We start from the raw sequence: 15265 nt of genomic DNA, 5'->3' as shown, positions 1-15265 counted from the left end.
TTTTTTGTTAATGAAATTCTCATTTTTAAAAATGTGGAACATCTCTTTAAAAGGTCTTTTTAAGGTTTAGTTCTGTATAATGGATGATTCTAGTCTTATTAAATAGAAAAGTGTGATCATATTCATTATAAAAGTATATAAATGAAAATAAATAAACAAGAAACTCAAATGTCAATATTTATAATTTAAACCCTGAAATAAAATCTAAAAAATTATCTTTCTTAGCAAGGGATCCTACAGACGTCCTACAGTCCATTTGTCATGAAAGTACTGGGGTAAATTTCAAATGAGATTATGCCAAATAAATTTTATGTGAAATGAATTTTACTAATGAAATTCATGTAAAATGGAATTTATTTGTTAATTTGCTCTACTTCAAATAACTATATTTGGAAATCTGCCTTGCGAAAAATTATCATTTCCTAATAACACATTTTCGGGAAATTGTATTCGAAAAAATAAACCGGGAATCCAAAAAGTCTTTTCATTTTACAAACTTAATTTCACACTGCTTCAAGTTTAAAGCACTCTTCAATAAGCAATAAGAAAAATGATAATGTCAAAGCAATTAAATCTGGGAGCTTAATTGCAGAGTATAAATGCTATGCGAAACAATCTGAATTTATCAAAGATTGGTGCGTTAGCCTCGCAATTCTGAACTCTTTGACCTGCATGTCTTCGATGAATTCTCTGTCATTCTGTCAATCGTTGAGTGTAAGCTTCGATCAATATAGGAAATTTTTGCTGTGTATTAAGCGCATTGAGTGTACTTAACAGATTATTTAATAAAGTTTAAGATGCGTTTAGTAATATGTATCTGCTTAATAGCATTTTTCAACGTTTCCATTATCACTGTATTAGCTGAACAACTGAAAAATGATAAAGTAAGTACAGTGAAATAATAATTTATTAAATACTAATGCATTGCATTTATTGATAATTTAACATGAATACAAATTTTTTAAATCATTATATTTACCTGCTTCTTTTTCATATATTACACTGCGTTACAAAAAAAATATGACTTCAGAAACTTTCTATGGGACCTAGTGGAGGTTGTAGGGCTTGAAAAACTGAGCAAAATGGTATATTTTAAATTGCCTAAACACCCTTAAAATTTTATTTTAGAGCTAAAAAACCGTTTTTTAGGAGTTAATCCACAAGAAACCTGATAATTTTCTTATTTTTTGACCGATTTTAATTTATTTTTTTTGTTTGGAAGCTGAAAAACAGATCTTTCCAACGCTATAAATATTTTTATCGTATCTTATTAAATGACGACAATAAAGACCAAAAAGTTTTAAAAAATTAATTTTTTTAGTTAATTTTTCTAGTTTCTTATAAATTTGTAACTGGTATCTCACATATAATAATTTTTTTCGTACTATGCATCGAAAGTAAAGTCGATTCTGCTTTTAATGACGCCTGATTGAATAGAATTCGTTAAAATTTGTCAAAGTTATCATACTTTAAATTTTATAGTTACATAAAGTTTTAGAGATGACTGGTCTTTTTTTACATTTATTCAGAGTAAATTCTTTGTTAACTACGCAAAATTAATGATTTTAGATTAAATTTAACTCAGAATTCATTGTTGATTACAAAAATCGTATAATACAGAATATTTTTTGTCAATAATTTTAATTTAATCTTAAATCATTAATTTTGCTTAGTTAACAAAGAATTTACTCTGAATAAATGTAAAAAAAGACCAGTCATCTCTAAAACTTTATGTAACTATAAAATTTAAAGTATGATAGCTTTGACAAATTTGAACGAATTCTATTCAATCGGGCGTCATTAAAAGCAGAATCGACTATACTTTCGATGCATAGTACGAACAAAATTATTGTATGTGAGATACCAGTTACAAATTTATAAGAAACTAGAAAAATTAACTAAAAAAATTAATTTTTTAAAACTTTTTGGTCTTTATTGTCGTCATTTAATAAGATACGATAAAAATATTTATAGCGTTGAAAAGATCTGTTTTTCAGCTTCCAAACAAAAAAAAATAAATTGAAATCGGTCAAAAAATAAGAAAGTTATCAGGTTTTTTGTGGATTAACTCCTAAAAAACGGTTTTTTAGCTCTAAAATAAAATTTTAAGGGTGTTTAGGCAATTTAAAATATACCATTTTGCTCAGTTTTACAAGCCCTACAACCTCCACTAGGTTCCATAGGAAGTTTTTGAAGTCATATTTTTTTTGTAACACAGTGTTATTTACTTGAATCTGGTTATTACTTGCTTATTCTAAAATAATTTATATTATCGTTTTATTATTGGAAAATTATTTTTTGTAAGATTAGTAACTTAAAGATCTTAGTTGACAAACTTATTTTAGTAGGATTATGGGAACACAAATTTCTTTTGCATTTCTTAATACAAAGTTCCGGTTAAGAAATGGTTACACTTTCTGATAGAAATTATTTTTTATGCAGCCAATTATTTTTTATAAACATAAGTTTATAAATTTAAAAGATTAAAAGCATAGAAATTAAAATTCTTTCACTTTTTTATTTTTATTAGAGTTTTTCTGTAGTTTTGGTATTACTCGATAAGCATGTAACAGTGATATCTTCCTGTAAAAATGAAACATATAAAAGCATAAAATGTCAATACAAATGATATAATGTAAATCATAAATCATGTATCTTACATATAGTTATAGTATTTTGACAAAAAATTAAAAAAAATTTAAGCATTTTTAACAACATATTGAAAAACCATAAAAATTGAGCTTTCGGTGAATCAGTGCCTATTCTTGATGAAGTTAAAAATATTAATAAAATCATAATATAAATATATCGAACAAAATTGTCTGAAGATCATCATAAATTATTTTCTTCTCATATTGAAAAATATATTACACATTGAATCTCTAAATTCAACATAATTACAATGTAAAGAATTTTATAATTTTAATGCATCACATAATCGAATGAAGAGATATGAATAGCAGTTTGTTATCAAACTAATACTTTATACCTAAATGAAGAATTGAATCATATGTCTAAACCAAGACGATAATTGATATTTTCATTCTACATTTAATATTATTTCACTAGTGACAAATTCATATCGTTACATACTATCACTTTAAAAACAAATTGTATTTTTGGACTTTACTTTTTAAATGTGAAGTAGTGCTTATTCACTCATTCTTACACTTTGAGATAAGAATACTACTATCATTGTCATGAGTATATCTCGCCTCCGAACAGTGAAGCAAAAGAAATATCTGTTCGAAAGAAATTTAAAGCTTTCATTTCTTAATTAATTTTTTTAATTTTTCCAATTAAAGATTATTAAATTTAATATAGATTTTTCTAAAACTATTTTTAAATTTTCACTGCTTTGCATTTCTCTTTTAGTGTAACCAGTGTTGCCAATAAAAGATAATAATTTATCGTGTTTTTTATAAAGTAAAATTATTGCATTAATAAAGGAAAGCTGAATTTTTATTTTTGATAACATATATAACTTGAAATTGAAAAATAATATTTTTAACTCTTTAGTAAGTTTTAAAAATAAGGCTGATTAGACACAGATTTATTTGTAATTATTTAATAGTTTAAAATTTGTTTGTTTAAATTTTCAAAGTCTTGAAGTAATGTTAATTTTATTTTTATTGAAATAAGACTTAATTTACAAATGCAAAAAAAATTGTAAGGCATGTGAATTTGTTTCACGTTAACCTGTCGTATAATGTCTTATGACATATCACATAAAATAGCGGAACATTTTTCTTAATCTCTTAGTAATGTCGATACGATAAAACTTAAAAAATATTTAAAATATACTTAAAATGTTGCTTTTTAAATTTAACAAATTTTTGGTCACAAAAAACCTTGTAAATTAAAAAATTTATTACTGATCGTTCTATCCATAATTTTTTCTATACCAAGTGTCTGAAAAGTATTTAAGCAATTTTATAACATCATTATTAATCCAAATTTTTGAAATCATTCTGACTTTTTTTTAGAAATAAACAACATTTTTTGTAAGTTCAAAATTCTGTTTTCTGATGGAGAATTTATACTGCAATTACTACATGAACCCATTGTCTGTACTACTCGAAAATTATCTTAACTTTAAATAGAAACAATATTTTCCAGGCTGACTTCTCTAATAGAAATATGAATAATAAGGAATTTTTTAAAAATTATCAACTGAAAATTGACGTGGAGAGTTTAAAGGAATTAAATCTAAGTGGGAATGCTTTAAACAGCTTCGTGGACTGTGCCACAACTTTACACAACTTAGAAGTTTTAGATCTTTCACGAAATTGTTTAGATAAGTTTTACTTCCTTTGTAAAGATGAATCATATGATCTAAGGTTCTTGAACGTTAGTCATAATCAGCTTGAATATATTGACGAGCGTGCGCTGAATCATAGAACTAGTAAATTAAAAGTTCTAGACGTATCTTGGAATTTTTTAAATGGATTGAACGATACAATGTTTCAACATATGGAGGTAAAGTTTACATCATATTTTGAATAAATTAGAGCATAATTAAAATAAAGATTAAAACTTTAAATGTTCCTGACATTAATAATCAATTTTTAATTTTATTTTTAGGTATTGGAACACTTATCTCTGTCACACAATCCTATTGGCGAAAATATGGATGACTTTGTATTCGAAAATTTGACTACTTTAATGTATTTAGATTTAAAAAATATATCTGTATCCTTTTTCTATCCAAAAATATTTGAAAATTTAATAAATTTAGTTCATCTGGATTTATCTTGGAATCCTATAGAAGCGATTCCGGTATTGCCTGTTAATTTAGAAATACTAGATTTATCCCAAACAAACATATATAGACTTGGGCCTTTAGAATTACCCCGTTTACGAGAACTGAGACTTGAGAGTATGCACAATCTGTCTTCAGTGAATCTAAATGATTTTGAAAAGTTGCGAAATTTAAGTTTATTGTCAATGAGAAATTCCAAAAAGTTAAAGCATTTAATAATGTGGCAGCCTAAACCCCATTTACTGCCAAAGCTTCGTTATTTAGACATTGAATATTGTGCACTTGAAAATTTGAGTAGCGAACTACGATCAACAATTGAGGGAACAACAGTATTTACATTCCAAAATAACCCCTGGAATTGTGACTGCAAAATGAAATGGATTCTGCAGTTTAATAGTACTCATAACCTCAGGAGCAAGATAGTGTAAGATATTTATGTAATATTTTGTTCTTAAAATTTACTGATTAGAATAGTGACTTAGATGTGAATGTAGGAAATGGAGCTTCAAATTCATCAAGCATCCCAATTTTTGAAAGTTTTTAATGCATGCTAGGGATCCTGGTACGATCGCAGGCGAGTCCACCGTCCTAGGGGTGATATCTCCCATAGTCGATCGACTGAACGGCCTCGCTAGACACAAAAATTTCTTTATATTTCTTTCGTAATGAATAAAAATACTTTAATTTTGTAAGCAAATTTATGTGATTCGTTTTTAAACAATGCTTCTTTACTTTACAGATGCACTTCTCCGGTATTAGTACAAAACAAACCTATAAGTGAAATACCAGTAGACGAGTTACGATGCAACACTGATATGTACAACTTTACACCGATTTTGTGGATTTTCATTATATCAGTTAGTCTTTGTCTAATTATAGTAAGCATAATATTGCTGTTTAGAAAATCTTTGACTAATTGGATTATCCGAAGAAGAAGAAGTGGAGATTCAGTTTCCTACACTAATGTTGTAGAATCTTCTAATGATCTTGTGAAAATCTTGAACGATAGTGATCTTCAAGACCGCTTAGAAGAATGTATTAAACCTTGATTTTAGTTTTCAAATTTAATTGAAAACTTAATCTCGTGCAGTAGATTCGAGCGCAATTAAATAGAAAAATTATTGACGAAATGATGTGCGAGATCAAACGGCAAGGAAATGAAGAAAAATTAATTGACCACTACCAATGTAACAGTTTATAAATACAGTCAATTTTTTGTGCAAAAAACCATAGATTTTTTATCACTTTAAAGTTTGATGTCGAGCTATAAACCACTTTCTCTCTTGACCTTAAAGTTCGGATTTATAGTTCAGTTGTAAAGTAGAGAAGGTAATTATATAAATCATAAATTCAATAAAACACATACAAATGTTGTTTAACTAATTGTATTATAATAATATTTACACTTTCATAACATACGTAAGAAAATATCTACGCTTTAACCCTAACGACATTAGACTATATCGCGGACTCTCCGGGCAATAGTCAAACAATTCCATAATAGGAAAAGCAGTGGTTTACATAAATCGCCCTCTAGACAATTTAGCTAAAAATTTTTTATATAAAACATTGAAGTAATTTTTAAAAACAAACAATGATTTATGAGGGTCTATGTATAAGTAAAAATTATTTAATTAAAACAAATTGTTAAGCAGGTTTCTTATTCAATAATTATACATCATAAAAGCGGAATAGAAAAAACTGTTATTACATCAGCATTCGTAGAACTTTGATTAGTGTATTATGTTTTAAGTAAGTTGGTTGACGGTTAAATGTCCCTCAGAGTTGCTTGTATTTATTTTATAGAATTGCATTTTATGTAAATTTCATGTTATTTGTATTAAAGTTTTGAATCCTGAATTATAATATAACATAAAATGAAAATATTTTGTTTTCTTTATTTCAATATCCACATCTGAGGTTAATAATGTGTTAATATTGCATGACGCAATGTTAAGGCAATATTGTCACAACATTAATTATATCCGACCTATTGGAATCATTAAAATAATTTTTTGTAAATTGAATACCTCCTACAGTTCTTAATATTTGAACTATGAATAATTTCCTCTAGAATATGAATCTACTTTCAAATGATATAAATTAACTTGGATTTAGAGAATAATTACTTTTCTAGACTTTTACCTATCTGACCGGATTTGTCCCGGTCTCCTCTACCCGAAATAATTATAGAAGATTTATAATTGACGAAAATAATTTTAGTTTTGAAAAATTGTTTATGAAAAAGTGATTGCTTTTTTAATTATTAAATTTAACAACAATTTGAAAAATTAAATTTAAAAATTGGGCGAAATTACTTAAAACCTATTTCTAATTGATAATATCTTTTGTTATCGTTGATTTTAAAAAGTAAAAATTTAAAACAAAGAGCATAAAGTATATATGTTATCTTCAATGAAAAGCAATGAACTGTTACATTCTTTGTGAACTTCATAATTTTCAAAGAGCAATGGAAATTCATCAACGAATAAGTTCGTTTGATAAAAATGCACACTGTTTGATATCAGGACACGTAAATCTGAACAAAAGCTTTAGAAGGGAAGTCATAAGTTTATTAAATACTTGAATTTTCCAAGGTATTCAGAGCTTTAGTATAAAAATAGAGAATAATGTGTGAATTGAATGTGTTTAAATAACAAAAGTATGTGTCTGTTCATAAAAGGGAAAAAACGGTATTCTTCTTTCTGATCAAGTTTTACTTGCATATAATAAAATAAAAATATTGCTACAATTGTGCACTGTGTAATGTTTTAAGAATTTCTATTTTAAATCAATAAAATGATTTTATAAAATCTACTTGGATATAAATTGTTTTCTCAAAACTTTATACTTGAGTTTTCCTCTTATAGGGTAAAACCGGGACCTGTATAAAATCGACGAAATATATGTATTTATTCTTTTTTTATTATAAAACAAAATGATTTTTATGTAGAATAATTTTCACAAATATTTTTCAATATACTTTCTTGTATGACATATATTAATATTATATGACAATTATGTGTATGTACTGATATTAATAGCTGTTTATAAGCACTAAATTTTGTATTTCCGGTTATAATAATGATTATAATCACTCACCTGCCTAATACGGGGGCTATGCATATGCGCCCAAATTAAATCAATAAAACAGACCCAGAAGCAATTAAAGTGGGTGGCATTAACATTTTGTTCCATTGGAAGGAACTGTATAAAAGGTGCCAACCTCGCCAAATTCACCAGTACAGAAATCGCCGTCTAATCAGCTATCTGTGTTCTTCGTGTCAGTCCAGAAGTCGAGACCGAATCAACTACCTCTCTTCTAGTCTAGAAATCACACTCTAATGTGATACCATCATTCTTCGTGTCAGTCCAGCAACAGCCACAAAGTTAGTTGTGTACTGTCATCGAGTATGTTCTTCGACTCCAGTCCAGAAAACCTCTTCAAGTACCAAGTTTCTTCTTCGGGGTCTCGTCTTAGTCAAATTCATTCAAGAAGATAATTTCTACTACAAGCCACGTTTCTGTTTTTCTAAGGACTACATTACCTCGACATCAACGTCAAATCAATAATTCGGTCACTTCAAGACTAATGGGGGTTCAGACTAATTTGCATCTACACCTGGACTCCGAACCATTCACTTTGGCTGTCCCGAAAACAATTGGAGGAAAATCTACTGCATTCTTTATTTCCGCCAGCCAACGTCTAAATTCTCCTTTATTCCACAAAGATTTAATTTTGTTTTAGAGTACCTGAAGACATCCAGATCTACACCTTCTCTTTCATTCTAATTGCAAAGGATTCAAATAATCTAAATTCAACTTAACAGTTACTCTTTCTTAAACCTGCACGGAAAAAAAAGTACGTGAATTTTTCATTGACTCGGTACTTGACTTTTGGATACGACACAAAATACTAAAAACAGTCTAGTACTTTTGCATGAGAGTTTCAAAAGCAGTCAATGAAAATTTCTAGTACCTTGCTTGAGAATTTCATTGACTTTCAAAAAAACTGTAAAATAAAAAAATAATTTCCACTTGTTCGCACCGTTTTTCTGAAATTCACTCATTCATTCACATATTTGGATAATTAATCACACAAACAAAGAACAATTATTGTATCACTTTTCGACGTTCGTCAACACTTATGAACTAACCTATAACACACACATATATTCGCGTATAACTTAAATATAAACACACACTTAACACTTAAAAGTACGTATCGAATTGTTCTTATATACCACATGGTGAAATTTTTCACGACTTCTGAGACATGCTATTTCACTGAAAACTGAGACGTACATAACATTCTGTTTTGTGAGAAACACAAAACAAAAAATATTTTTTTGAAAGTCAATTCTTGAAGACAAATATATATTAACACTATTTGTTTTTCATAAAATAATAGTATATTCACATCTGAAATTAACACAAACGGAAACAGACGATCAGCTGGCATTTACCTTGGGTAGAAACGCGCAACGCACACTGCGCATGCTCTACAGAATTTTCAAGCGCAGTCAACTAATCTTTCACGTACTTTATAAAACTGAACAAATGACTTTTCGTTAAAATTTAAAAAACACTGTTGCCCATACTAGTACTAAAATAACTCTAGGACTTTTCTATATTTTCTAATAAAAAGTATATGATACAGCCTTGTACTTTGTGTTCTATCCAAAAGTCAAGCACTTTCAAGGAAAGATTCACGTACTTTTTTTTTCCGTGTGTCCCTTAAGATCAAAGTCTTCCGCTCTGTGAATAAATCAGGTTAGGATCACCGATGCCGGACAATTTAAATGTTTATAATTTTGGGTATGTTTAGTTTCTTTCTGAGACGTAACAGTAGCTTAACTGTCTGATTTTTATATTTGTTTGCAAAAAGATTAAATGAGGTATTTGTATCCTTTCCAAATACAACAAGAATAAAAATAAACAGTGTGGTTCTTCTAGGGATTTGCAGATGTAGTGAAAAGTATTTTTCCAGATTAGTTTGTGCTTCATGTGAACTTATTCTCAATGATGGGAAGTGTTTAGAAACATTACGAATGAGTTGTGCGTTAGTTTTGTTTTCTGCATTTGCAAGAAATTGATCATCAATTATAAACATTACCTGGTGGAGTTTAGATTCTTCCTTTTGGTATCCTATTAATCCAAAAGTGTAATTGCTCATTAATGACACACTTAAAATTATTACACTGAAGAGTGGCGAGAACTTCAATGCGAAGCTTTGTGGTAAATGAATTTTCTTAACATCTCTGCAATAAGAGCGATTGTAGCCAAAGTGTATCCAATTGTCAGCACGTAGAAGAGAACCAATAGCAATTTTTCTTTTCCAATTATTTCTAGCGATGAATCTTTTTCCAATTTGACTTCAGAAATCCGTCCTTGCAGGAAACCATAATCAAAGGCCTTCAGAATTATTTCGTTTAAACGATCAATGAAAGGTGAACCATTTCTTGATAACCACGTTCTTGGGAAATATACAGTAGATTCCTCCAGTATGTTGAAAGGAAACGCTTGAGTTATATGTCCAAATGCATTTACTGCAGTTTCAGCATCAATCAGAATACAAGAAACATTTCTGTTCTTGAACAAGAACTTTAAGCATTGTTTGTTTAATCCATTACCAGGTATCCTTACTGATTTTGAGGCTAATTTTCGAATATAACCAAGAGAGCTTTTTAACATTGAATCATTTAAGAAGGGCTTAAACATTGGCGTTAACGGCGAGTTTGCTAGTTCTTTGAGTGTTGAAATTTGATGTGCCTCTCGGAAATTGATGTCTAAAATCACTGAGAATAAGTAACCGGAGTAGACCATGCAGCTTAACATGAAGGCACTAAAAACAATTCTCTCCGATAATTTTCTTGGCTCGTTGGTTACAGACATTCCCATTATTATCTGACTGATGTTGAATGTGTTCCAAGTGCTTTTGTTAAACTGTAGCAACAAAGCTACAATTCTAATGGCAGCAATAGCAATAGTTGTAGCAAATATCATGTAAACGAGCTCCTCAGAGACTTCAACACTTCCAGTTTTACTTTTTACATTTGCAATTACTGCCTTTGCTGTACCAAACGAAAAGATACGCATTGGGTAGTGTGCGATAGTATCATTCGATGATAATAATATAAAGACCTTATTTAGTGTCATTTCTGATCCTGCCTTTTCGAGAAATGATGGATTCATTATTCTTTCTGTAGTGATGTCAACTGATATAGTACAATGCATTGATTGCTCAATGTAGTTTTTGAACCTTGCTATATGAATGTAATATTCGACGGACATTAAAGCCAGTTGAATATTGAATATTAATTTTATACTTTTTCCGTGAAGGTTCAGTAGTTTATTTGGAAACCATTTTGTTCGTGGTTTAACTCTCTGATTTGTATATTTGTCTGCAAAAAGATTGATTCTGTGAATTGTTATCGCATTCTTCGTTTGCCATATTTGATTTGAAATCGAATTTTCCAGTACCGAAATATCTAGCCAATCTTTGTGCCATAGTGATTTTAGCATTTTCTCGTAAGAATAAACCTTCCCTTGATTAGAAAAGTGGATTAAACACTTTGGGAATGAATCCCTTTGGGACAAATATCGTAGTTCATCGAATGCAGCGTTTAAATGAGGTATTGTATTCTTTCCAGATACATTCAGAATAAAAATAAACAGTGTTGTTCTTTTAGGGATTTGCAGATGTAGTGAAAAGTATTTTTTTAGATTAGCTTGTGCTTCATGTGAACTTATTCTCAGTGATGGAAAGTGTTTAGAAACATCACGAATGAGTTGTGCACCAACATTGGTTTCTGCATTTGCAAGAAATTGATCATCAATTATAAACATTACCTGGTGGAGTTTTGATTTTCCTTTCAGAAATCTTATTAATCCAGAAGTGTAATTGCTCCTTCCTGATACACCCAGAAAAATTTCACTGAAGAGTACAAGACCAAATGTCAATTTTAAGAACTTCATTGTTTTTTTATTCTTTAACAAAAAATTAACCATTTCGTTCGTGAGAGGAATCAACTCTTCTTGTAGTCTTACAAAAAAGATGTTGAAAGTTTGATATTTTCTTTTAGTATGACATTCTTGGAGGACAAATGTGTTTATTTATATTTGCTGACAATTGTACGTGGCCTACAATGCTCACAATTATCCGTCATTTGATGCAAAAAGATAACAAAAATTACTTTTTTTAAAAATTATTTTTCTAAATCCATAATGTTTGAAAATTGGAAATTGTTAGTGAGTTCATTGCCAAACTTTCTGAAATATGAAAAGTAGACATTGAATTTAGGATTTAAATATTTATATAGTTAATTTATTATATATGCTAATGTTTTTAAATAATTAATAAAGAAAATATTAAAATTCTTATTATTATCAGAAAATTTAAATTGAAAGAAAAAAAAAGGAAAATATTGTTATTTTTGAAAAGTAAAAAAAAACAATTATCTTTTGCCATATCAAGATGCGAACTGCATTTGTAATAATTAAAGTTGACAATTTTCTTTCCTTTCGTATGTAGATTGTATCTTTTTGAAGGTAAAATTATAACAAAATAGGAAAATTTTCGTTTTCGAAATTGGGTCAAACCACGTCAACTCGAACTAAAATTTTTAGTTTTAAAAATAAAAAAATTTATGAAAATCTATATAGTTCACAACGAACTAAAGAAACACTTTTAACCATTTTTCGAATATTTAAATGTTTATAACTCTTTTTTACAATAACAAATTTTTGAATCAATTTAAAAAATTTTATAGCTAAAAATTAGCATTATATTTTTAATATAATTCAGGGCTCGTAGCAGTGAAAGTATTTAAAAATACGGACTTTACGGACCAACTGACAAAAATATAATCAGGCCGAATCAAATAAGAGAACATTTTACTTAAAACTAGAAATTCAATTTTTTATAACTATAAAATCGATAACTCCAAGTCTTCGACTCGAAGTCATCGATTTCTTCATGTTTACAATAATTAATAATAATTATTAATAAAAATAATTTATAATAATTAAAATCATTATCAATTCAATTATTATTTTTAAGAATTTTTATCTAAAATTCTTCTTTATATCGATTATTTTTAATAATTTTCGAAAAAGTTCTTTGACAAATTTCAAATTCATTTCTTTACAATATTCAATTTTTCAAAATTTCAATTATTCGTAAATTCTTTATTTAAATAAATATTAGCAAATAGAAACTAAAAATAATATTAAAAAAACTCAATTAAACTTTTTCAAAGAAATTAATTACAAAATTCAAATATTTTTTAAAATTCACGCAATATTGCTTTTAATATTCAATTATTATCTAAAATTTTAACTGAAATTCATTTTCATGAAATGAAAATAAATTTTTATTAGAAAATTCTACTAGAATTCAATTATTTAAATACAAATAAAATGCAAATAAATAATTTATTGAATAATTGAACGTTTCTTAAAATTCAATTCTCATAAAGAATATTGTTATCAACAAATTTTCAAATAATTGAAGTCTATCAACGAATTTTAATAAAATTTTTAAGAATAATTACATTTTTCGAGAAATTCGAATTAAAAATAATTGAAATTCTGCATTGAATTTTATTATTTATGAAAATAATTGAATTCTTGCGAAGAATTTTATTAAAATTTTCAAAAAAAATTAAATTCTTGTAAAAAATTGACAGGAATTCAATTATTTTTAAAAATTTTAATAAAATTTTTGGCATAAATTAAAAATAATAAAATTCTCAGCAGAACTTCAATTACTTTCAGAAATTTTGATAAAATTTTTCAAAGAATTTAAATATTTTCGTGAAATAATAAAAATCTTTGCAGAGATTCAATTATTTTCAAAAGTCTTAATAAAATTCTTCGCAAGAATTCAATTGTTTTCAAAAATATCAAAATTTTAGCAGAAATTCAAACATTTTAAAAAGTTTTGATAAAACTTTTTTTGGTAGAAATTTGATTATTTTTAAGACAATTTTTAAAAAATGTCTCGATAAAATTCAATTACTTTTAAAATTTCAATGAAATTCTTCGAAAGAATTCAATTATTATAATCTAAGATATTTTAACTGAAATTTATTTTTAAATCAATGTTTATGAGAAAATTCTACGGGAATTCAATTATTTAAATACAAAAATAAAGAATTTATTGAATAATTGAATGTTTCTTGGAATTCAATTCCTATTAAACATTTTTTCAACCAATTTTTAAATAATTAAATTCTTTGGACGAATTTTATTAAAATTTTTAAGAATTATTTCGAGGAATTCAATTAAAATTCTATTGAAGATACTTGAATTCCTAATTTAAGAATTTTATTATTTACGAAAATAATTGAATTCCTTTAAAAATTTTATTATTTATGAAAATAGTTGAATGATTGCAAAGAAATTAAAAAAAAATTTGTTATTAATGAAATTCTTTTGAAATTTTTATTATTTTTTGAAAATAATTAAAAGTTTTTGTAGAATTTTATTAAATTTTTTTTTTAAATAATTAAAATTTTTTTGAAAATTTTATGAAATTAGTAGATATTGAACAATATTTAATTATTGCGAAGAATATTATTACTTTTGAAAATAAGTGAAATTTTGCAATGGATTTTATTAAAATTTTTGAAAATAATTGAATTTTGTCGAAGAATTTTGCTATTTATTTATAAAGATAATTGAGATGTTGACCATTTTTTTTAGATTTTTTAAAAATAATTGAATTTCGGAGAAGAATTTTAATATTTCTAAAGACAATTGAAATTTTGACGAGAATTTAAAAAATATTTTGAACATAATTGAATTTTTGCGAAGAATTTTATACTTTTAAAAATAATTGAATTTACGAATTTTTCATCCTTTTTGAATGAAATTACGGACTTTACGGACCTTTTTCCAAAAAAACGGACTTTTTCAGGATTTACGGACCTACTTCGAGCCCTGTTAATTTGAAGGAATGAAATAGAATAAATTTTGTCAGGGCATAAAATAGATATTGTAAATTAATATGTCCGGATTTTTCATTTATTGGAGAAAACTGGTTGATACGTTCTAGCGCGCTGACATTATATTTGCATTATTCCAGACTTGCATGTCGTATATTTGCACCGCGTTCATCGCATCGCGTGAATTTATCACGCTTTTAATCCGCGTATATGTACGCTACCCAGCACATAATTTTGTGAATGTACCGCCCAGTGCATCACTCAACCGTAACAGCCATTTCTCTCCCATTTTGTCGATAAATGCAACAAAAAAATATATCACCCTGTAGGCATTTCGCAGCTGAAGTAGCTCGTAATTCAACAGCGTTGTGAATTTTCCGCTTGCAATAGCGGAAAGATTATATGCGAATGGCAAGCAAATGTATCCTGTGTGCATACTAGACATTGCTAAAATGTATTTCTTTTCTGCTTATAGCATCCACTCGAATTCGCATCATCGCCCTCATTGATTCTCTTTAAACCACTCTTGCGAAGCCTAAACCTCAAAAATATA

General features: G+C 27.4%; 1 protein-coding gene across 1 annotated transcript; it reads left to right on the top strand.

The window, feature by feature from the left end:
* Positions 1-642: 642 nt before the first annotated feature.
* On the top strand, positions 643-6646 carry LOC122507467 (phospholipase A2 inhibitor-like). The gene is made up of 4 exons (XM_043620190.1): positions 643-884; positions 4120-4479; positions 4585-5186; positions 5502-6646. Exons 1-4 carry the CDS (start codon positions 798-800, stop codon positions 5809-5811), a joined length of 1359 nt encoding a protein of 452 aa, XP_043476125.1. The 5' UTR covers positions 643-797; the 3' UTR covers positions 5812-6646.
* The last annotated feature ends 8619 nt before the right edge of the window (positions 6647-15265 follow it).

This window comes from Leptopilina heterotoma, unplaced genomic scaffold (assembly GCF_015476425.1).
Source record: "Leptopilina heterotoma isolate Lh14 unplaced genomic scaffold, ASM1547642v1 Lhet_47, whole genome shotgun sequence".
In the NCBI taxonomy this organism is placed as follows: Eukaryota; Metazoa; Arthropoda; class Insecta; order Hymenoptera; family Figitidae; genus Leptopilina; species Leptopilina heterotoma.
The sequence above is the reverse complement of the archived record's forward strand: the minus strand, read 5'-3'. Positions and strand labels throughout refer to the sequence as shown.

What these genes read in the sequence shown, in the direction of transcription:
- LOC122507467 (XM_043620190.1), top strand. Translation starts at nt 798, where the DNA reads ATGCGTTTAGTAATATGTATCTGCTTAATAGCATTTTTCAACGTTTCC. An exon ending in CAATGTTTCAACATATGGAG is followed by an intron (nt 4,480 to 4,584) that starts GTAAAGTTTACA and finishes TTTTATTTTTAG; the next exon opens with GTATTGGAACACTTATCTCT. An exon ending in AACCTCAGGAGCAAGATAGT is followed by an intron (nt 5,187 to 5,501) that starts GTAAGATATTTA and finishes TTTACTTTACAG; the next exon opens with ATGCACTTCTCCGGTATTAG.